The sequence below is a fragment of the Phoenix dactylifera genome, chromosome 3 (genome assembly GCF_051530095.1).
Source record: "Phoenix dactylifera cultivar Ajwa chromosome 3, Ajwa_hap1_PhDact_Kaust_v1.1, whole genome shotgun sequence".
In the NCBI taxonomy this organism is placed as follows: Eukaryota; Viridiplantae; Streptophyta; class Magnoliopsida; order Arecales; family Arecaceae; genus Phoenix; species Phoenix dactylifera.
Window position 1 is genome coordinate 2494507 of NC_143192.1, and position 24206 is coordinate 2518712.

Genomic DNA, 24206 nt, shown 5'->3' on the forward strand with positions numbered 1-24206 from the left:
TTTGTTGCTATTTGTTTTCTTAGCTTTGGGTGACATGATTCAAGAGGCTGCTTTGTTTGTTAGCTTCGGTGTTGAGTTGGATGATGCTCACCTTCCTTGGTTGTCCCGAGGTCTTGATCATCTAAATTTTTTTCTAAAAGACTATTTTGTTGCTGGGGAGATTTGTCTGGAGATATCTAGGGATGGATGTTTTGACATAGCCATCTTTACTTGATTATGGAATCTAAAGTTCCTGTTTTGTGGTTGCCTTTGTATCAAAAAATCTCTTGATTGGGCCTTGGCCAAGCAAAGCATTTCAATCTTAGGTGCTGACCACTGTAGTCATATAATAAACAGCATTCTTGCGTATTTACAACTAATATATATTTCCCAAATCCATCTCAGATTTTGTTTGTTTTTATAAAATGACAGAAATTATTACTAATTTTTTTGATAATGCTCGAGGGATTCATTGATCTAATCATGGTTCATTCCTCAAGCTAAGCTTGGGCCTAATCATGGAGAATTTGGTAATGGGCAGGCAATAGTTTAAACAAGAATTAGTAGCAAACATAATGTGAAGGGAAAAGTTTAAACCAGCCCATTGACATCATTGTGTTGAGAGGGATTCTCTGGTACTTGAGTTTCAAAATTTAACTTGGATTTGAACCATATGGATCACCTAAAGGCCAAGTTTTGAAAGGTGGCATGCCAACCAGGTGTGCTAATAGTTGTTGCATCTAAAACATATCTTCTATGACTACTTCTGGAGATTGTGCATCTAAAAAATTATGGCCTTATTATTTTCATGTATTCAAATCTTTTTTAAATTTCAAAATATGGAAAAGTTTGAGGTTGTTAAAGTGAAAAAGTTTGAAAATGAAAAATTAAAGACAACAAAGAGAGAATGTAGGGGAGGCAAAATGATGGAATCTTCCATGCCTGCTTCAAAAGAAACCAGTCAATTCATCTTACAGCGAAAGTTAGACTCCTTTTGTGTTTTTATTAAAGGGAGATTACTGATTACATGGTAGCACGGTTCTGCTCTGCTCTAAATAGAAGATATCTGAAGTATTATAATTATACAAATAATGCATGACTTGGCAATGCACTGGTACAAATAATTCCCACAAGCAATCCTTGGTAAACACGGTTAGCCCTAAGCTGGCGAAGGAGGAGGATGATCAGGCTGGTGGGGAAGGAGAGGAGGAGGAGGAGGCCGATGGAGGAGCACTGATATCTGAAGGCGGAGCTTGGGAGAGGAGGAAGAGGAAGAGAAGGAGGAAATTAATTAGGTATCCAAAAATTAGGTCTGGCGGTGGACCGAGAGAATCAAGATTGAAATGGGTGGTGGATGGTGTCCAACGGTACTTATTAGTATCGTCTTATAAACGATCTACATGTCTTTCGATAATGCTCATCTGAAAAGCATCGAAAAATGAGATGTTTTTATTAATGTCGTTAATCATCGTCGTTGATAAAAAAGCATCATGATGTTAATTGCCGACATTTTCCCCTAGCATTGGTATAAAAGAGTTGGCAAACCCATTTTTCCCTATAGTGATTCTACCCCTAACCATGATTAAGAATGCATTAACTTTGTTGCATGATATACACCTTACTAACATGCAGGATACACATAGTATGCATTCGGTAACTTACTTTGTAGAATGTTTCTGACTGTATAAAATTTTTTAAAAAAATAATAAAAGGATAAAGATAAAGATAAATGCTCCAGGCCCCATAATGCTAGTCCTAAATTATCTTTCAGAGTAATTTGCATTCAATTAATCTTACTAAGAGGGAATTGGATATATTTCTATACCCATTAAAATCAAAATTTTATTTTAATCTAAGAGGGAATTAGATACATTTCAATACCCGTTAAAATCAAATTTATCTTTCTTGCCAAAGCCTAGCACCTTCCACATCGAAAGAGAGAATCCTCCCTAAAAAAAAAAAAAGCAATCGCCAACACATTAAAGCCCCAAAACCAACCCACCAACCAGCTGATTTCTTCTAAATGCCAGTCCCTTCCGGAACGAAGAGGACAAGCTAAAACACATTCACTTGTCACAGTCTAAGTTTAGAGTAAACATAAACATACTAAACAATCATATCACTAATAGGTATGCGTGCACAATGAAGCAAGTACATCAATACTCCCATGTCCTTCTTGCCGACTGGCAAAAAATTACATCAAATAGGAAGTACATACCTAAGCACATATCCAACAAGGAGGGACCAGCAAACTACCAACCCAACAAACAAACATTGACAAACCCAAAACATTTCATGATAAACAGCAAAAGCAGAAAACAAACATCAAAGATATATATCAATAAGCTTTTCTTCTAGGGGCTGCCACTAGTCTTCTCACTCTCCTCCCCACCATTCTTGTGATAGCCGGGTATCTTCTCCATGATCTTCCCCAGTATGCCCTTCTTCTCCTTCCCATCTTGTCCATCAGCTTCATGCTCCTTCTCATGGCCGGTGCACTCTGCAGCTGGGGCCGCAGGGGGGGCGGCGGCGGCGGCAGCCTCCTCAGGCTTCTTGTGGTGGCCGGGGAGCTTCTCTTTGATCTTGTCCAGGAAACCTTTCTTCTCCTCCTCTGGGGCTTCCTCCACTTTAAGACTCTCGTTCACCTTCTCCACCTTGACTGCAGTGTCCTCACCTTCGGTGGGCACGGCGGCGACCGCCACCTCCTGCTCGACCACGGCCGGCTTCTTCTCCTCTTCTTCACCTTCCTTCTTTTCACCACCAATCTTCTTCTCGATCTTCTCTTTCAATCCCTTCTTCTTCTTCTTCTTCTCTTTGTTCTCGCCCTCGACTTCTTCCTCATCACTTGACTGCATACCATAAGAAGAACAACACGGAATTTAGATTAGATTAGACAAACTTTCATGGCTGACATGAGCTTAGGCCATGGTCGGTGACCTGATCCAATTACTACAGAAAATAACCATTTTGTCCTTATCCTGTATTTAAAGGATGGATCATTCATGGGCACAGAATGGTCATTTTAGTAAACATGGAGGGCACAAAAGATAAAAGATATATAATAATAACATTAGGCCAACTTACCGAGCTAGAGCTGGTGCTGTGAGACCGGTGGAGCTTTTCAAACAAGCTCTCCTTCTTCTCCTCTTTCTCTTCCTCTATATGAACCTTCTCCACCTTGGTGCCCAGAACGTCCTCTTCTCTCTTCTCCTCGGCCTCCTTCTTCCCCATGAAGTCGAACAACCCCCTATCCTTCACCTCCCCCTCCACCTCCTGCTTGTGCTCCTCCGCCATCCTCCCCAGAAACTTCACTCACACACACCAAATAAGAACAATACAAACAGAGAAATCTTCGATGGCTAAATTTCTGCTAGAAGTCTCCTCTCTTCTTGGCCTTGGATTCGAGATGAGGGTGGGGTGGCGAAAGCAATGGCGTTATATAGAGTTTTGGTGACTGGTGGGGTCGAGGGGAGAGTCGTGGCAACGCGTTACCAACGCGACGAAGGATGGGAGTTATTAAAAAGAAGGAAGAATTAAAGCGAAAGAAGTAACGATTAAAGAAGAAAGGAGGTGGCGTTCAGGGAGTGGCCTCGTCTTGCCGACAACCAATCAAAATCCCCCACCGCCCATCACGCTCGGGTGGAACGTCGCTGGCGCTCGGTATGATGCCTCGCAGATGAGTTCACACCGCCCGTCCAGCCAGCTTCGTACGCGATACGTGCATGGATTTTATTGGGTGACGAGATGGCAATGTCTCCGTGTTGTGGTGCTTCTGGGGGAGAGCGGAAGTGATTGGCACGTGGGACCGTTTGGTATGGCCTTTCGTTGCGCGATTCCTCTTCTCTACCGTTCAAAAAGAGAGAGAGAGACGGGGGAAGCCCGAAGGGCAGGAGTGGGATGATGCGAGATCTCAGGGTTGCAAATGTCGGTTGTGTGTCGGCCTTTTCGTCTCTTTCCTGAAAGGTTATCTCCCTCCATTCTCACTCAAGTGAGTGAGACTTTAGGGCAAGAGGACTAAAATATCGTGCCTTGGGCTATAGGAAAACTATTTTGACCACTTGTTACTGAAACAAATGATGTGTTACTACCCATATGGTTCTCTTTCACACTTGTCACCATTTTTATCATTATAATAATTTATAATTAGAAAAATATTACAGAGATTCATTGGTTCGACCAACATCAACGACCTTGTGGTTTGCTACATCAACCTCCGATTGCCATATTAGACAGATAACCGATGATCCGACGGGTGATTGGTAGTCGAATTCTTTTACTTCAACGTGTTTTCTTGATCAACTCGTAGTTATCTGGCATTCCAAGTAGCTATCATTTACTTTATATATTGTGTTCGGGTCATTTTGCAGATTGGACGGCCATGAACATAGCAAGTGGCCTGCTTATGGTAATTGCGTGTGATGACAAGTAGCTATCATGTTTTAGAATGGTATATTTGGACCTTTTGTACTCTTTAACCTTAGCCTTTTGACTCTCTTTGGGGCCTCTTAAAAGCAATAAATACTAATTAAGCCTCTAGTTTTCTCTCTGACCGATGGCAATGGGATGGCGTAACTTTGAGTAACATAATCCTTCATCATTGTAATGTGGAGCCCCCTTGCATGGAGTGGTGTCTAAGGAGGAAAACTTTAGGGGCTTTTGCCGAGATCAAAGGTCGGAATTATTATCTCTCATGCATGAAACGCTTGATACCTGGGCCTGAGCACATGCTCGCACTGCAAAATGGTACCATGAATCCCAGGATTAGCGTACCATGAACATATTGATTTACTCTGAGAACAGGTCCCATTCCATGGAGGGCGAGGTGGAGTACCGAGATCCCCATCTCGTGACATAGTTCTTAGTCTAGGGGTTGATAAAGTTAGGGATACGAATCCAATGCACCCTTTGCTCTCGAGATTTCTGAGCAAGCCAGCTGCCCCGCATGTCGGTGAAATTTTTAGCCAGACCCAAGTCTATTGTTGAGCTGGTGGACCAGTCTAACCATGAACCAACATACACAAATATATCTGTATTACTCTCCTTTTTTTTTTCTATTTCCTTTTTATCTGTCATGTTGGTTCATGGTTGGACTGATCCACTGATGAGTTAGTGGATCTGATCCAACTAATAATTTTTCTCTTGTAGGAGAGACATGTTTGCGATTTTTACTCTAGAGAGAGAAATAAAAAAAATTTAAAGCCCTCTTTGGATGCACCAATCACCTGTACGTATGGAGATAAATGAGCAAGTGCCATGTAGGTGGGAGTTACGTGATCTTTGCTGAGCTTGATGGGATTGGACTAGAATAAATTCTACAAAGTATAAAGAAAATAGCTGAAGAAGGAAATTTTGGCTATGATATGGATGCAGAGGCCAAATGACTATGATAGTTGTGACTAACCATAATATAGAGGAGTATGGATCGATTTTAAAGGCATTCCAAGATGCAGAAGACTTTGTTATAGGGCCATCAAGAAAGACGGCCGACCCAAGCCATGCAGGGATAGGTCGAAAATAGTGAAGGATAGATCAAGGTCGATAAATACCAGTATCGGCCTGATAGTTGGTAGATCTTAATAATCATACAGTTGTTAAAAGGTAACTGATGTTAGTAGCCAAAACTCACAGGAGTGGAGACTAAATGTGGAAAGCAACTGTTGAAATGGATAGTTATTGTGCTTGAGCGTAGTTGTTATATATTAGTATAAATGGTGGAATTATACTCTATAAAAAAATCTTTTGATAACCAATCTAATCAAATTACCTTTACCTTTATCTCAATCTTTTATCTTAGCCCAACGCTATATCCCTATCTAATTTTATTACCTTCAAGCGACAATGTGATAGTAGTGAAAGTTCTTAAAGGTTAAGACTTAAGATATATGGACCCACGCTACTCTCTATTCTCCTTTCGATCAATATTTTTCTAGCTAGTTTAACACCGGTGGTATGCTCGTACATGCACCTACCCCTTCCCCAAGCAAGCTTGGCATCACACTTTTTTCCAACAGAGTTTTCTGAAATTCCAAATATTCTACGATCCCAAGTTCTGTAGCTCACCCAAAACGGAATAGAAAGAGCGCCAACAATATTATCATAACATATTTTATTACATTATATTATAATAATACATTATATTGCATCACAATGACATTAAATTATGTAATATTACATTATATTATAGTACTATTATTATATTATATTATGTTATGTTATGTTATATTATATTGTAATATATTATATTAACTTATTTTATTTTATATCATATCATGTCATATCATATTATACTATATTATTAATGCTATATTAATAATATTATAATGCACTATATTGTAATGATTCTATATTACATTATAATATTATATAACATTATAATAATATTATACTATATAATAATATTTTAATATATGATAATATATAATATTATATTATATTATACCACTATACAATACCATATACTTTTTTTATTATAATTCTATCATATTAGAATTACTATTTTAGTATTATTACTAAATAAATGTTAATATTTTATATTTTTTATAAATATAGTTAGCGAATAGTAAATAATTTTTGGCAAAACCTCTGTCAAAATACTGCTCGCTATGGGAGCAAAACTCTACTTCCAACTTTTAAGCCTCCACTATCAACAGTAATACGAAACAGCATCTTAGCCTATATTGCCGGGTCATTAAACTAGCACCGCGTGGCGGAAGAAAGGGAAGGTGTCATCTCTTTCCTGTTCGTCAAAAAACAGCTGATCAGTTCAATCTCAACGGCTCCCGGAACCTCCTCGGCTGATCAATTCAATCTTAACGGCTCCCGCAACCTCCTATGCCGACGATAAGTTGTGCCTGCGGTGCACCCGTTTCATCTTTCCACCGTTCTTCTTTCCGGGCCAAAACCCTCTCTTCTCGCTCTCGGATGCGCTGCCGACTCGTTCGATGGCGGCCGACGGTCTCCGCGCCCCCGCCCTCGCCGAGCGGTGCTTTCGTCTCTTCCCCTGCCTCGACGATCGAGGTACGACCCCCGAAAATCCGATCTTTTTCCGTGTTTTTTCTTCGATTGTTGGTTGGATTCTCTGAGCTCTCGTTTGGTCGCTTTGGTTTCCAGCGAGGAGATCTAAGTGGGGGCTGAAGGTGGCGCTAGTGCTGCTTCACGTGATCTTCGTGGGCGTTCTGTTCCTCTTGGATGCCGATTTGATACGGAAGACTAAAGAGGAGCCATGGTACTCTCTAACTCCACTGTCCTTGTCTCTGAAACTTCTCTTGAGTTTTCTTGTTCCTATTGATCTGATTTTAACTGCTAGGGTCGTGCCATTGCTTAATTATTGTTTTTTAGAAGTCGATCTTTGGAAAAAGGGCGTCATTTGATGGAAGTGGATTTTTGAAGCTGCCTGTCTGGTTAATCTGATATTGGTCAGGCTAAAGCATCTTACTTGCTTCTTTTAAGGTTCTAATGGGGAAGAATTAAGTGTTGAAGGATTCTCATAACTGTATTTAGCCAAAGTTCTTTGTTTAGTGAGGTCCTTTGCTCGTCCAACTACATAGGCCTCGAGCTTTAGTAGGTAGGTAGGAAGGTAGACCGGGGTGAAACTAGGGAAATGGGGTTTGGTCATATGTCTTGAAGCTCTGCATATTTCCTAGGAAAAGGCGTTTTCTACCAAAAAGTATTTGCTTAAAGTAATTCTGATCTCTCTGTAGTTACTAAGCATCAATGATACAGTTGTGGATGGTGTTTTATCCAGAAGAGAAATGAAGAACTTGTGAAGAAACTAAACTGTGTTGGCAAAACAGTAGAGAGAAGTGGCTAAAATTATAATATTATAGAATTAAATATCCTTCTAAGAACTTCTGTCACAAACACAACTTTAGAAGCAATCCTTAGTTATAGAGAACGCATGGTGTGAAAAACTTTTCCCAATTCATGGATTGGAAATACAATTTTAACTCATTCTTGTTGTCGAAAGAAGAAAGAGCTAAAACTCCTAGTAGAGATCTTCTTTCCTGCTTTTTCCCCTCTTCATGGTAGACTTGTGTGTGGAATGGGTTATGATCAAAGTGGTGCTTGATTGTCCCAAATGCATAGCCCTGTAAGATCAGGGTTGAGGAGAGAAGGGGGGGGGGGGGGGGGGGGGAGAGGGGAGAATAAGTGAAAAATAGAAGAAGAACAAGAGAAAAAGAGAGGCTCATGGCCTTTACTTTGTAAACTTTCTTGCAGAGCTAACTTCCATAGTCAATTTCTGAATTTTCCCCAGCTGTGTACATAATTCTCTCTAGCTGGTCACCTTTTCTAATTTTACTAGAACTCCCTAACATACAAACTAAAATAAAACAGCCAGTCAACATCCTTCATAAAAGCTCAAACTACATAAGAAAATATCCTTTACATCCACTGTTGTTGTCAGTGTTGCGTGGACAAGGACATGAGAATCAGATTGAGATGCGTAGCCAAGTGTTTGACTCGACAAGACAATAAAAGGAGGTCCGGGGACATGCAGGACAAAAACAATTCTAACTAAACAATATACATTTCTAACTTTAAATATTGCGTAATAGAAAATAATAAAAAAAATAATTCTTGTGAGGCTTTTTATCGCACATGTTTCTCATCCTAGCTTCCCAATTAACAATGACAAAAATAATATTTCACAAGTTTATCTTACTATCTACATCCTTGACCAATCTTTACAAATTATAAATGCTCACTACTAACACCAAAATGGAGGGTTGAAGTCATTGTTGGTAGAGTTCAGCTCTCCACCAATCTTTAAGAATTTTAAAGAAAGAATTTCTTAAAGTGTCCAAGTGTTTTATGTGTGTCCGATTCGGATATGCATCCAACACATTTTTGAAATTGGACATGAGTGTCTAGGTAACATTGGTTACTGCTCATGGTATTGTAGCATGAAGAGTACCTTGAACAGTACAATACAATATATTTGATCTTCTAAAATAGAAAATAATGATTAATTGGAAACCTGAAATAGTGTCTATAAATTGAATTCACCTTAGTTTCTAACAATGTTTGAAATATTGGTATATGGGGGCGAGGGTGGGTATGGTAATGTACTCCAAGGATTGTACCAACAAAGGGTATTGATGAGTGCATATAGACATGGCTGTTAGGTCCTTGATACAGCTTGTTTTGGCCTTTCTAGATCTAAGTTGAGATTTTTTTCCATTGTTTTGTCATATTTTATATTCTTTTGCAGGAAACAAGCTGGAAGTATCGAGTTAGCCACCCTAGTCATGGTTTTTGTTGTATGTTAAAGTCACTAGCATGCATATTTATCACATAAATCACACAATATGGAATAAAAAATACATTAAAAATATATTAAGTATCAAAATTAGCAATTGAAAAGCAATTAAGTTACTAGAAATAATTAAACTGGTCTACGAGATAGAATTGGATGATTAAGGTATTGAACAAAAAGGAAATCCATTATATAATCATCTAGTAGTAATACAATGTTCTTGATATGCAAGTTCAATCGCTCACCTCATGGTAGCACCACCAATTGGGAAAAATTTAAAAATATCACATGCATTAATGACATGCTTTGGTAGATGGTATGCATTAGCTTATTTTGTCTATATATTTTTATCATTTTTTAATTTTTTGAATTTTTTGTAGGGAATATTACATAATAATTCTTCAAAAAATGCTACTATCACAAAAGTGGCATATTCGATGGTGCTATTTTCATCTTCATCTGTTGTGCCGCCAAGTAGACAGTTTTGTTGATCCCCAAGCATTGTGTGTTTTACATGATGTTCAATCAAAATAAATATTAATATGAAATTAGGCACTGCAAAAGTAGCTGCCTACAAGACAAAAACAAGGTATCGATGTATTGGGATGTCAAAAACAGAGGCATCAACATATTTGGATGTTGATCCCATGTATATTGGCCTTGCCTAATTGAATAAAATGATTAAAGTGTATGTCTTCCCTACATTGTCCATGATCCTCCCCATTTCTCTTTACTCACCACTTGTTGGCATTATGCTGTCGTTGGCTCTGACGAGGGCGATGCCATGAATACCTACATCTCCTCCACGGTCAACCCTGCGGCCACCATTGCCTTTAATGGGAAGGCAGTCATCATCAAACCTACCCTTGGAGTGGCCTTTAGCCATAGGCCTAACAGCCTCAGCTTAGAGACCCTAAAGTCGAACCTTATCGCCGCAAGTGTTGGCATCCTTGCTGCTTGGACTGATGTCATGGGCCTGATGAGGTAGGACTCCAACAACTAGAAGATGGAGTTCTAAATCCTTTCTTGGACCTTGATGGCATGCCCTCTCATGAGCAGATGGATCAGCACCGGTTGCCTTCCCCCCTTTTGTGGAAATAGGCTTATTCTTCATGACAAACCAATGCTTCTCAATAGGCACAACGGTGGTGGAGTCCAGCAATGATCTATACCATAGCGAGCCTTGTCGATAGCCAGCTCCTTGACCAGCGGGTCCATGATGCTGCTTGACTTTAATGCCAGGCACCTTAACTTGGACCAGGCCAGGGACCTCGGTTTGGTGTATGACCTTGGTGTTGGACTATGTGGCCTTCCTCTACGCCCTATGGCCTAGGTTATGTTGGGCTGTTTGGGTGATTCCTTGCTAGTGACTTGTCTCAAGTGAGAAGACTATCATCCTCTGATGAATTTTTGGGGTGGATGTAGGGATGGTGGGTGAGGAGAGGTGGTCAATGGCGAAGTAGCAAGGTGGCGCCAGTGGAAAGGAGAGAGGTCTAGTGGGGAGGAGGATAGCAAGAGAAAGACGACACATGTATTTTTTAATTTTTTATTTAGTTTGGCATGGTCTATGTTGACAAGATTGGCATCTTCCTACATTGATATCCTGTTTTTGGGCATCCAATATGTAGATAACCTTGCTTTTATCTTGCATGATAGAGCCCACTTTCAAACTAATATTTATTCGGAGTAAACGGCATGCAAACACTTGATGCTCATGGTGGTTAAAATCATTTGTTTGACGGTATAGCGAAAGAAGATGAAAATAACATCATCAAATTGGTAGTGGCCTCTTTTAAGAATTTTTACGTACTATTCCTTTTTTATAACAAGGTTTGAAGTGCAAATTCATTGCCCAAATTAGTTCATTCACCTTATGCACGTCGAATCAATTATCTTCCTTTCTATGTGATTAAACAACATTAAAAACATTTATGCATTTTAATTAATTACAAATAGATAATCAATAAAAACAAATTTGTGTGAAAATTAATTATATAATTTATATTTCAAAATAATTAATAAAAAGTAACAATATTTTTGAAAATTAGTTTAGATTGAAGGATTTTGTCAATTGGCCTCATGTACACAAAAAAACTTTGGACATGAATGAAGGTGCTTTTGTTAAGTTGATTTCAATTTATGATAATTTCTAGCCTAAGATGGTGGAACCCAAGTACACCCAAATTGCATCCATTATGGTTCAGATATTGGTAACATATGCCCAATGGACATCATCGGTGTAAACATGCTATCATTTTGGCGAAACATTTCATAAATCACTATTTTAATAATTATTTTTATAAAATTAATTTAAAAATATAATCTAGTAGATTCATAAGTTGGCCCTTTTTTATAGTATATCTGGAAATCAACTTGAGTAAACATCATTTGCTTGGGTTATTTTTGGATTTAAACAAATTCTTAGAGTAGATTTTGCAGTTCAACCAAAAATCTCCAAAATTATTGATCTTGATCTCAGATATGCCTGGGGGCATGAATCCAACAATCAAACAATTGCCAATCACATTTTACTGAGCTTCCTCTTATTTTTTCTGATCTCTAAAGAACCTCTACATCAAGGTCCGTTGGACCAATATTGGGTGCTGTACCAGTCCGTGACCGATACGGTATGGCACCGGTTCCGTATCGTACCGATATATGGTATGCAATGGTATATTGGTTCCATATTGTTATGCCATTTTTCTACAGTCTTTATTTTTTCCATTTTTTCAATTTTTTTATTTACTTTCAATGATTATTTTAATGATTGTGGTTGTTCAATTGAAGATTTCAATATTGTTTTGATATTCTTTATGTTACATTGGTCTCGAGTCTCGACAAACATGCTATGATCGATACATTTATGCAGTTATAGCATAACTGAATGCATGAATGCATATAATTGAATCTACATACATTATATCAAATAGATTTGAAGTACAAATTATGTATTGACATTTAAAATTTTGTGGGGTGTTTATATCCCTTGCAGACGCTGGTATCCTGGTCATAGTATGAGCTTGGGATATTACTCCAACTTTGCAAATCATCTGCCACCCATCCCTATGATCCTTAATCTTTGCCTCCTAGATGGTCATCCTGATACTGATTTTTTGTTTGATATTAAATTGGCTATATAAAAATGTAAGTAGCAAAATTCAACCCTAGGTTGTTTGAGGTTGGGAAGTATTATAGCTATTCGAATACGATGCCTCAAATAAAGGATATCTATGTGGGTTGTAGTCTAGCTGTTTGGAATAGAATCCAGCATATGACTCGGATCTAGATATGTCTAGGGACCTTGCATCATGTGGGGGTCATCTGTAGCAGCTGTGCAATCTCCCAAACCATCTTGAGAGGTCTATCTCGTATATGCAATCGTATTTTCATGGGTTCTACTAGGCGTGCACCATGGTCTTTATCCTGTGTGGTATGAATGAATTCAGATTCATTGGTGAATTGATGATCACGGGACTGTGATCCATATGTACCCATACCATGTCCACTACCACCTTCCTAGTCACCAGATGCATCATTACTAGAACTTCATTATCATCATAGCTGGTATTGCGAGAGGATCTGGGCAACCAGTCATCTGAGGGCCCACTAGTATTGAAATTAGCATGAATAGACTCCTTATCCTCTCTCCACAGTGGAGCTGCAATGTCCTTTTTTTTTTTCTTTCTTGTTGATCCAAGAAACTACTTTCTTTCCTTGAATACCTCAGCCTGCCTTGCTTTGCTGGGTAGCTCAACTAAGCCCCACCACCTTGACCGGCACTTTTTAATGAAAACCAAAATATAAGTTGGGATGATGAGAAGGCATGGGAGGCTTCTCTGCACCTCCCCCCTTATTATTGGCTGGATCAAGGTCGGTAGAACCATCCTGACCACCCAGTTCGGGGCATCCTGAGCCGTACCGGCCGTGGATCGGGATGGTTCTGGCGATGAAAACGAGACCGACGCCGGAGGGGGAGAAGATGAAGGAAAAGAGAAAAAGAGAGTGAGGGAGAGCGGGGGAGGGAGGGAGAGGGAGAGGAAGGCTGGCCGGGGAACCGCCACATGGAGGAGGGAGCCATGGAAGAGGGGCTCGCTTCGGTCTCCTGTTTCATGGCATGCCGTACCATACTAAACCGAATGGTACTGAGCGTATCGTACCGGTTCGATATCGATACCGATACCGGTGGCGCACCAACATTCGGTACGCCAAAAGAACTGCATACCATACCGTACCAATACTATGCTAGTGTGGCACCGGTACGGGGTCCAGTATCGAGACGGCGAACCTTGACTGGTATACAACATTCCTTGATAATATCTACTAGTTCTATACTAGCAGTGTACAACTCCATACAATTTTTTTTTTTGCTAATCTGAATCAATGCTGTACTAGCCCATGTGGACACTTACCATGATATGTATCATATTATTTGGTCCCTGATATGAGGGCATACATAAATTTTTTAATCCCTGGTATCATAATTGATCACATCATTTTATTAAACCTGGTGAGAATTTCTTAGTCCTTAGTTTTCGTAGTACATGTGTATACTCCCTCTTGCATGTTTTGCACTTTAATCTTTATGTTTCATTTATTCGTTCTTTAACAGCTTTTCCCCCCCAATTTCCAGGTATACTGCAATATATTTGGGGTTTCTTGTGGCGACATTAGTTCAATATTTCTTTACAGCTGGTTCTTCCCCAGGGTAGTTGGTCTACATGCTCATCAAGTTGATGCTCATTGATCTTTGGAAAACAATCTACATTCCCTTATCAGAATTCAAACAGGCTTACATGTACCCTTTTTTTTCTCTTTATATGGTGTTAGGTATGTTATTGATGCAATGAGAGTTGGAAATGAAACGTATACAACCTCTATGAACTCTCCAATGATTTTAAAGTAAGATTATGGGTTCTATTCTTATTTGCACATACAAGAATGTACATGATTGCCAGTACCCAAATCTTATTTCTGCATATTTTCAATGATCAAGCAAAGTCAATCTATTTCAAGAAATAATAGCTTCACTTCTTCCATGAATCGCAACCAGTTGGGGAGACATAATTGCCGAATGAATTCGTCATCATGGTTAAAGCTGGTGATGGACCTCTACCCTCCTGGATCATCCAGCAGGTATGGATGTAATTACGGCAAACCAAGAATATTGTGCTTTAACAAAATTATTGGCTACTCAATTTTATATCGGTGTTCAACATTGTTTGTTAATGTTCATAAATTATGGAATTCAACATCTCTAGTAATAGAAGGGAAGAAACTCACAAATACCTCTAAAGGGGAGACAATGCAACAAAGGTTATAACTTATATTCATTCCATATTTCATGGAAAGATGGAAAACACGAGAGATCCATGCAGTCGTCTTTCTCCCAAACTTATATTTCTTTGTAGTTGTTAACTGCTAATTAGAGCAAAATTAATTAACCTGTGCCTTGTAGTGGCTGACTAGTATACACATATATGTATGATGCATGCATCCATGGATGCATGTACAATAATTCTGATAATGAAATGGTTTAACATTGGAATGTAATATGAACACCTTGCAGTTTTCTAAGACAAGGGGGTTATAGCATGTAAAGAGAAGGCAGAAATTAGTTTGAGTTTGGGATGTATATGATGATAGATTGTGGGGTAGGATAGTCTAGAATGATATGGAAGAACAATTATAGAGAGCAAATTCATTTCTGGTTACTTTACTACTGTTGTAAATAGATCTATGATTAAAAAACACCACATATAAGGGATAAACAAAAATTAAAAATAATAAAGGCACAAGCACTCTATGGTATCCAGGTTGTATCATACTTTAGACTAGTAATTTTGACATATTCCTTTATTTCCTAAGCTCAAAAGTTGATCTGACGTCTACACAGGCTGCGACCCAATTATTTCAACTTGTCCAGCCACAACATCTTACAGGGTTAAGGCCTGCTAAAACTACTCAAATCGAAAGTAGAATTAGAAGATCACATTTACAAACGGAAAACAAATTAAAAGAACTAGACACTAACAGGGTGGCTGTCAGGACTCTCTCTCTCTCTCTCTCTCTCTCTCAAGTTTTACAAATACTTGATTTGTCTTAAAAAAAGATGCTCTGATTTGAATCACAAACAATGGGCCATATAAAAATGATGCTCTCTTGAATCTATATCTTTAAGAGCTAACTGGTTCCTTTATGCACCTATGTTTCAAAATTGAAATCCTATATATGGATTTAAGATCCCATATCCTTGTCATATCTGAGAAAATAACATTTTTCTTGATCAATCAATTTCTTTGCTATATTAATGGCTGGTGAACTGTCAACCATGGCCATCTTCTTGTAGTCAATTGGAAGGATGGTGAAATTGTCTAGTGTGTGTGTGTGTGTCATGTTTGACCTTCAATCTATCGGCCATTTATTTCACCAGAATATGGATCACATACAATAGAGCACCACATAGAACAATTTCTAACTTTGTTAAATCTTGGAAGAATCAAGGTAGGCATTAGTATCGGACACCATGTAATTCATGGTGAACCATTCATTTGAGTTGTTAAGGTTGTTCCTTCCTTTCATCTTTAGTTTGAGCTTTTTCACCCGCTCGTCTGGCATAGCTTTTGCTTATGGTCCATTCTTCAATATGAATGGGCATCAACATTGCTGCGTCTTAGTCTTGGTCCAGTTTATGCTTCTGAACATTGTTTATCTTTCCATCAGCATCAGTTTTCAAACCCATAGCTGCAGTTGTGTGGTTGCAATTGATTGTTTCTCAACCTAGAGCATGGTGGTACTGTCAGGGACATTGTAAAGAAAACTACCCATTCACATGAAAAGCATCTCACACTCAGGTTCTCGGGTTGTTTCTTAGAAACAGTTAAGTTTTTTCTCATAAGCAATTGAACCATGATGCCCTGCATATTCTATAGTAACATGATCCATCAATGGTTTGTGTTCTCTTGTTCTGCTTCTCAATATGTGAAGTGGTCTGATTGATTGTCCACTATAAATCTTTGCAGGCCAATCAGCTCATTTGTGATTTCAATCTTCAAACATGCTTTATATCATGCAGCAAAATATCTTTCAATTCATAAAACCCTGTCTTAGTGGTTAGTTCAGTCTTCTTGCTTAATCTATTATGGGGTCACCCAACTGTTGGAATTGATGAAAATATATTCATAACAATGAAGTGCAATAACTTGGCATGAAATATGCATGTGGAGGTTCTTTCATTTCTGATGCCACCAGAGGTGTGTAGGGTTACTTGTTGTTGGTGAATGAGACAAGATCAAACGCAAGCTTGCTGTCATTCTGATTGGCCAGATTACTTTCTGGATAACAGTGTCAGTTGTCTTCTCTTCAAGGCACTGAGGTGTAACATCTTATGGAACATGGTTAAGTCAAAAAAATTCTGACTTCAAGTGAAGGTATTCTTCATTTTCACTCTTTAACTGTGGTAAACAGTTGAGATTGAAGCAATGATAATGAGGGAAAAGGGTTCAACAAACAAAAATTGACATAAGAGAGGGATGGGGTGTGTGTGAAGGTGTTAAGAAAAAGAATTGGAAAAGAATAAGAAAAATGTAAAAGGGGCCGGCACCCATGTTATATTTGAACTTTTAAAAATATAAGCCCAAAATCATCTACTGAACAACTAGAATATAAGATTCCTTTTTTGGTCTAAACTTTGCACTTATCCTACTCTAATTAGGACTCCTCAAATTGCAATTAGAACAGAGAAATGATAGAAACTAAAGCCCTGCAATATATAGCTTGCTTGAACTTCTTTTTTGAATCCTTTAGGGCACCTAAAATAGGAAACAATTTAAGTGAGTAATGTTTAAGCAAATAGCACTAGCCACTAGCTGCTAACAATTGCTTCCTTGTCGGAGTTCAGTTATAATTCTTAAAAAAGGAAGCAACCAGAGGTCTTTCAGGCACCAAAATCAGCAGATATTGTTGCCAGATTACCAAAAATATCCGATTGCACATCTAAAATAAAATCTAACAGCAACTTTAAAATAACCTAAGGCCCCCAAAAAAGCTAGTCAAGCCTTTAAGGCTGGTCTAGAAGAGACTGTCCAAAAGGGTTTCTTTGGCTACTCGTTCTGGTCCCTTAGCTGTGCCAATTTTTAATCAGATGGTGACTTCTTGACTGACTCCATGATGTGTGAACTTTTTAGTTTGGCCCTTAACAAACTGTACCTCAGTTCCCTCAGTCATTGAAAGCAGGAGAAGGCAGCGGGTTATCCTACTTAGAAATTTCTCAGGTCTTACCATGTCACAAGTATCTGGAATCTCTAATCTGAGTCCTTTTCTTATTTACCAAGAGCAATGAAACAAATGTTCATGTTCATTTGTGTGAAAAGGGGTTCCGTGGGGTCAAATTAATAATCACTATGTAGAGATCTAGCAAATAGCTAGCTTGTTGTCACCAAAACCAGCATTCACTGTCCCTAGAAATCAAATTAAGCAACTCATGGTATTTAGGATCTGAAAGGATTCATTACCATCCATGGTAGCTAAAATTTGCTTGGTTTTGTTTGGTTAAGAAGCTCCAGTTGTCCTATTGATGATTTGTTGATTAATCAATTTGTCTATGGAATGTACATTGATCCCTAAATGCTCCTTATCTTCATGATATTTTTTTTTTCAAAACATTTCCTTGTCAATTTATTGATGGAGGGTTGAAAGGTGACTGCTTTGAATTGGGCCAACATTTCCTTATTCTCCTTTATGGTTTTAAGTGCTGCAGCATGCTGGTTTGCACTGGTTAGGTATCGGCATGGTACAGGAGTATGTAACCTCTGTATTTCTTGTACCTATCTATCCTAGTCAATATTGGTCAGTTTTTGCATATGCCGATTACCTATTGGCATGGACCAATACAGATCACCACAGTTTTTTTTGTTAAGAGGCTTGGCGCAATGATGAGCACATGACCAGCACAGAATGGTGCCATCCAATATCATGTGCTGCAAAGTGCAAACCATATCTGGCACGGTTGCAGCATGTGACATTTTAATCTTTTAAATCTCATCTAGCAAATCTTCCATGCGGTTTATTCACTCCTCATGACCCTTGATTGCCATCTTGATTATCAAAGCATGGATACATGGCTTCATGGCAAGCTTCTATTGTGTCAATCTTTTTGATCATCAGTTGTTTAACATGTGCTCCAATTGAATGACATGGATACTCTAATACCAAACCAATTTGATCTCTATACTCTAGAGCTCTTGGGCATAGTTCAGCTAATGAGGACAATTCGTCCAACGTTTGGAAAGATTTCTGGTGATCAAAGATTAGAAAAACAACAAAAATAAAGAAACTTTGATTATTGAACTATCTATTATATTTCTTCACAAGAAAAATAGAATTGATGAGAACTAACCATAAATAGTAGCAAAAACAAGACCACCAGTAACGACATAGAGCATCATTAATTTGTAAGGCATCAAAGTTTTTGAATCAGTCATGGGCAATTCATGAGTAAATCATAAAATCTAAGATAATGGCAAATAATTAAATATTCTTGTTACTTTATTACCAAGGATAATCTGGAGGATCATTCTGCCAGTGTAAAAATTCAAGAATAATTTGAGAAATTTTCAGTAATTTGGAGAATAATTTTAGGATACTAGGGGTTAGGGATTGATGCAAAGGATTATGTGTTTGGAGAAAATAATTTTAGGATTTCATGTTTAGGAACAATGCTTTTGTAGTTTTTTTTGGGTAGAAAACAAATCACATCAAAACACAATGATAAAAATAAAGTAGAACATAGAAAAGGAGAGAAGCATTTAAAGGATAGAGACAGAAAAAGAGAGGGAGGGAGAACAGCCAAACCTTGGCTTTCTTCTTTCTTTCAATCAAATTATCTCAAAGACCGTCTCTATAATGAGATCATTACAACCTTTATATGGGCAAAATCATAACAATGTTACATCTTGATCCTTCAATTAAAAATAAATCCTAGCTATTAGTTTAAACATAAGAAATAAACCCTAAAAGGCATTAGACTCCTAAGAAGTTAATTTTTATTGCATTATTGTGAACAATTCTCTGTGACAGTAGTGTGGATAGTACAGCAAACAGTATCCACTACAACAACACAACAATAAATATCACTAAAAGTCTAAAACTCTCCTACCAAAAAAAAAATCACTAAAACTCTTCATTAAAACATGGACAGCTGGAATCTTCTCAATCAGTACACTCCCACATCATTTGCTTTTGCTGTGTGGGTCTTGTCCTCGAGATCTTTTTGATGTTTCCTAAAACTTTGATCACCCACCAGATATCTAAGATTTGATGATGAAGCCCACATAAACTTTTTCATAATCTAATGATTGGTTGCTGTGGTGCCCTTAATTGATGACAACCAAGCTAATGGATCATTTTTTTATGAGTTGTTGGATCCAATAGATCAACAAGCAATGGATCTTGGATCTTTATATTGCTTAATCTCAATCGTGGACTCTTGAGTCTTGAGTGATGACATGATGTTGCCATGAATGCTCCGCATAACTCAATAGGTATTTGAAATTAGTGAAATGCATTTAAAAAGGACATGAATAAGATTTTTGGTAAACCTAATGGGTAAAATTGATATTGAGGCTATAGAAAGATATCCCAATGCTTCATTAGTTGCATGAAGGGGTTTTGCAGCCTTTTCGGCTGTGACAGCTGTGACTGTTTCCTCCTTTCTGTAGTATGGCTTAGTGTTTGATTAGGAACCAAAAAAAAAGGAATAGAGAAAGGACAAGAAGACAGGAAAAGCAGGAGGAAGGCACGGATAGGGAGACAGCAAGAAGAAAGGTACGGAAGGCATTACTGGTTGCTCTGCCTTCTTCTCTATTTCTCTCCTTTCTTTCCTTTGTTCTTTGCTTTTTATCTTTTTCCTTGGAAGAAATCTGGGATTGGCAAGAAAGAGGAGTTGGCTGTGAATTTTCTTTCCTTGTTCTTTTCCTTGCATCATCCACTAGGGTAGGAGACGGGAGGGTGGGTCTTTTTTCCCCCCCTCTCTCTCTCTCCCCTCCCCCCCCCCACCTCTTCTCTCCTTCTCTCTCCCCCTCTCTCCTTCTCCCTCCCCTCTCCCTTCTTCTCCCATTTCTTGATGGCTAAGGGAAGAGGCATGCTCAGTTTTCCCTTTTTTCCCCTTCAAGGACCATGAGATGTGCCATTGTTTTCTTTGGCAAAAGGGGTGAGACCGTGAGACTATATGCCACTGTGCCATGGTGTACCCTGTTGCATCAAAATGTTGCAAAATTTCTGGATTTTGTCATGTCCGAGCAATACTACTCAAAACCCTAACAACATTAAATCTGAACCTTTCAAACAAATCTAGTCATCAGTTAAAAACATAAGAAAAGAAACTCCACAAGACTAAAAAGCCTCCAACAAGTTTTTGTTAGAGTATCATGAATAGTTCTCTGCCAAAGAACCATGAATAGTACCATGAAAGTGGCACTATAATAAAGGCTCTTTAAGAACATCAACTGAAAATCTCTTCATTAGAACAGACTGCTGGGGTCTTATAAATTGGCACTCTCCTACATCAATATTGTTACTATGTTTTGAAGAACCAGACTACCTTGGGATGTAACTAATTAGTAATGGAAGGAAGATAAAAGTCAAATAGAGTTAGGACTTAGGAGCATCTATTAATAATGAACTATGGAATATTCTAGGCTAACCTGAAAGTTTAGTGAAGGAGAAAGAATTTAATACTCCTTTGCTGAGCTGCTGCTTACTGCTCTTATTAATTGAGATCATGTAAAGGGGAAAAAGCATGAAGATTGGAAGGTATTTGTGTGTTATGTTTTTGGGCTAGGATTTTATTTTGTTATTATTACAATTTTAGGCTAGGTTTTATTTTGTTATTAAGCTTCTTTAGAGGAGGTCCAGTGAATTTAGGGGTTTTCATAAGGATTAGGGCAAAGGTGGAAAAAGTCTGTCATGATTGATATGAAAATTGAAGTTTTAAAATAGATGAAATTGTAATTTTCTTGGACATTACTTGTGAAGGATGGAAAGTAGATGTGGTTGAGAATATTAGATAAATATAGATAAAAAAGCGGAGTCTAACATTTATTAAGAAATCGTCTTTAATTTCTTCAAAAATAAAAAATTGAAAGAAACTTTAATTGAAGTTATTAAAGTATAGCCTGAGACTTCTACTAGTATAGGGAATGTGCAAACTCTATACTTTATGTGACCATTTTGCTATTTGTTGTTGACCGACAGTATTTAGCATTGTATTGACCATTTACTTGTTGTTCTGCTTCTATAGCTTATCCTCTATTGCACTATAGTATGGTAGAAATCAAGATTGAATGATCCGTAATGTTTCAATAACTTTGATTTTCCCTTTGCTCTGGCAGGAATTGGACTTGCGCTTACTGTAATATAATTCAGGTAAAATCTAATTATGTTTGCTTGGTCAAATTTGACCAAACCCAAAATGTTTTAATTTTTTATTCCATTAATGAAAATCCCATATAAAAATACTATGTTGCACATGTTTAGAGCCTGCATAATGCAATTATAGGATGCAGTTCATGAGACACAAGCATAGGAATTAACATATAGGAAGAAAACAAAATATAAGGACATAAGATAATACATCTGGCTGAGAGTTTGTCACAGAATGCCAAATACTCATCTGGTAACTAGACATGGCCAAGGTGCAATTTAAGTGTTCAAGTTAGGTGGACTTTTTAACTATCCACAAGAATTAAGGGACTTTTTAACTATCCAGACATTCTGCAATTCTAAAGAGTTGCCTTCGAACAAGCCAAGATTTTGAATAGAGCATGACCAGAATTTGTTGGACATAATTAAGGAATTCGGATACAATAAAGAGTAAGGCTTGTCCTGGTAAGCCTCCAATAATATTGTAGATGATGGGAAAACTAGTATATGATTTAGGGTCTTCATGTAGGTCCAGTAAATATATACCTGAAGTAGACCTAATTCGATCTAATATTTCTCACACAACATATTAGGGGAATTGAGCTACCAAATCCTCAATCTTATAGGTTACTTCTTTGAGCAAGAAACTAAGGCCTATTCACATTCTTCTTTTTCCATGCTTTGTAACATGAAAACCAATTGGTGGGCTTGAGCTAACAGAAAATTTGGTCAATAGTGAATGTGGAATAAATTGACATCAATTAATTTGAGACCTAATTGAGCGTTGGATCTGATTCATACTGTATCTCAACTTGACTATCTGGTAGGAAACTGGTTGTTACATACCTATGCTAAATCCATGGAACTGATGGAGTTTTTGAAATCTCACCTACTTATACTGCCACTAGACTTGGTTGGTTTCAAATTTAAGTCTTGAATCCCTGAATAGATCTAGGTTTGGTTTGGGAGGTAATCTCAGTTTTGACTTGACTAGATAGCACCCTCACAAGTAATAGAGGAGTTATCTTGTGAGCTTGCAAGGTTCTTTATGCTGGTACTAGCTACGATACTAGTAACAAAGCATTTTCTCACATCCAGTCATGGTACCACCTAAAATCAGGCGGTGCGTGTTGGTACAACATGGAACCGGGTAGTACAAGGTCGTGCTGCTCGGTTCAGACTTCTACTACGCATATACCAAACTAGCCCTTGATACAATCGAGTAGTTTGCTACTCGAGCTCGACTTGAAAAACTGTTCGAGCTACTCGAGCTCGATAATGTTCAAGTCGAGTCGAGCTTGGGCTCGAGGCGAGCTCGAGCAGCTTGCGAATTGCTTGGTTCATTTTCACCCCTAGTCTAGCCGACTATGAGGCAGTTACTCTTGTTATACAGCATCATCCTTTTCAGTTTCTGGTCAATGACTTTTCTGCCAATTTGTTTGTGATTACACCAATTGATGTGTTTGCTGTAGCCATTTGGATATACATTGTTCTAAAATTCTTATTTTCATTGAGAATGTTGTGTTAAGGTATCTTGATATACTCAAGAAAATGGTTTTGGAATGTTAGATAACTGGAATCAGGAGTTTCCTGATTCAAAAAACATGCCTGTGAATCTCAAAATCTTAATAGTATGGTTTGACAATGCTGTATTATATTTACTTGTTGTTGCATAAAGGTACTTCCTTTCTCCATTTTAGAAGTAATCAAATTCTTGAAATAAACTATAGTGGCATCTTATTTTTCAATTATTTCACTATCATATGCTTAAGCTTGCAAAATTTTAACATTATGATTTTTTTTTAAAAAATCAAGCTTTAATTTTGTGCAACATTTCACAGCCTCCACGCTCGAAGCATTGCCATGATTGTGACAAATGTGTCCTTCAATTTGATCATCATTGTGTGTGGCTAGGGACTTGCATTGGCCAAGGGAATCATTGCCGATTTTGGTGAGCTTTTTCTCAAATTCATCTTTCCCTATGTCATTAAAGATATTTGAACGTCCATGCTCATATCGCATGCAGTGTAAATGTTGTTCTCTATGTCTATACACAATGTGGGTGCTTATATATGTGCATGTATGTGTTTATGTAAGTAGGCATGTATTGTGTATGCATATATGCACGCATGTGTGGGTGATGTATGCGTGCATGCCTGTGTATGTGTTTGCACCCGTCTTTGTTGATATGTTCATGTATCTGCATATGCTCTTGTTTCCGTGTGGTATATATCCTCGATAATTCTACCTGTAATTATTCTATTTCCCCCATTGGAGATTGTTTATCACATTGCGTATCTGGAGCATTTTCTTTTTTAGCCATGCAACTTTAAATCATGACTTTTATAGCGTTGTTCTTGTGTAGCTTCAGAGATGGTTGACATAAGTTCATTCTTTGCCGATATCTACCATTCAATTGAACAGTGCCCTCATCCTCTATGACTATAGGTATGAGTTGGACAACCTAATCTCTGGAGGCCACTCAACAAGTTCTGAAAAAATGACCAAATTATGGAGGTTACATTTAGAAGCTTGAAGCAATTCCATGTTTGAA

The 24206-nt window shown here is 38.0% G+C and overlaps 2 protein-coding genes across 6 annotated transcripts in view; one reads left to right on the forward strand and one right to left on the reverse strand.

Moving 5' to 3' along the window:
- Nucleotides 1-2071: 2071 nt before the first annotated feature.
- Nucleotides 2072-3482, reverse strand: LOC103708703 (dehydrin COR410-like). Its single transcript, XM_008793759.6, has 2 exons — nucleotides 3064-3482; nucleotides 2072-2828 (listed from the first exon to the last, which is right to left on the reverse strand). Exons 1-2 carry the CDS (start codon nucleotides 3271-3273, stop codon nucleotides 2334-2336), a joined length of 705 nt encoding a protein of 234 aa, XP_008791981.2. The 5' UTR covers nucleotides 3274-3482; the 3' UTR covers nucleotides 2072-2333.
- Nucleotides 3483-6823: 3341 nt separating this feature from the next.
- Nucleotides 6824-24206, forward strand: part of LOC103708704 (DHHC-type zinc finger family protein) — a 32953-nt gene continuing 15570 nt past the window's right edge. For all 5 annotated transcript variants that reach the window (XM_088717425.2, XM_088717424.2, XM_088717426.2 and 2 more), the window contains exons 1-7: nucleotides 6824-6996; nucleotides 7090-7204; nucleotides 13866-13940; nucleotides 14063-14134; nucleotides 14234-14368; nucleotides 21622-21655; nucleotides 23494-23603. In XM_088717425.2, coding sequence (XP_088573551.2) covers nucleotides 6921-6996; nucleotides 7090-7204; nucleotides 13866-13940; nucleotides 14063-14134; nucleotides 14234-14368; nucleotides 21622-21655; nucleotides 23494-23603 — 617 coding nt within the window. In that variant the 5' untranslated portion in view covers nucleotides 6824-6920. The remainder of the gene's footprint in view (nucleotides 6997-7089; nucleotides 7205-13865; nucleotides 13941-14062; nucleotides 14135-14233; nucleotides 14369-21621; nucleotides 21656-23493; nucleotides 23604-24206) is intronic.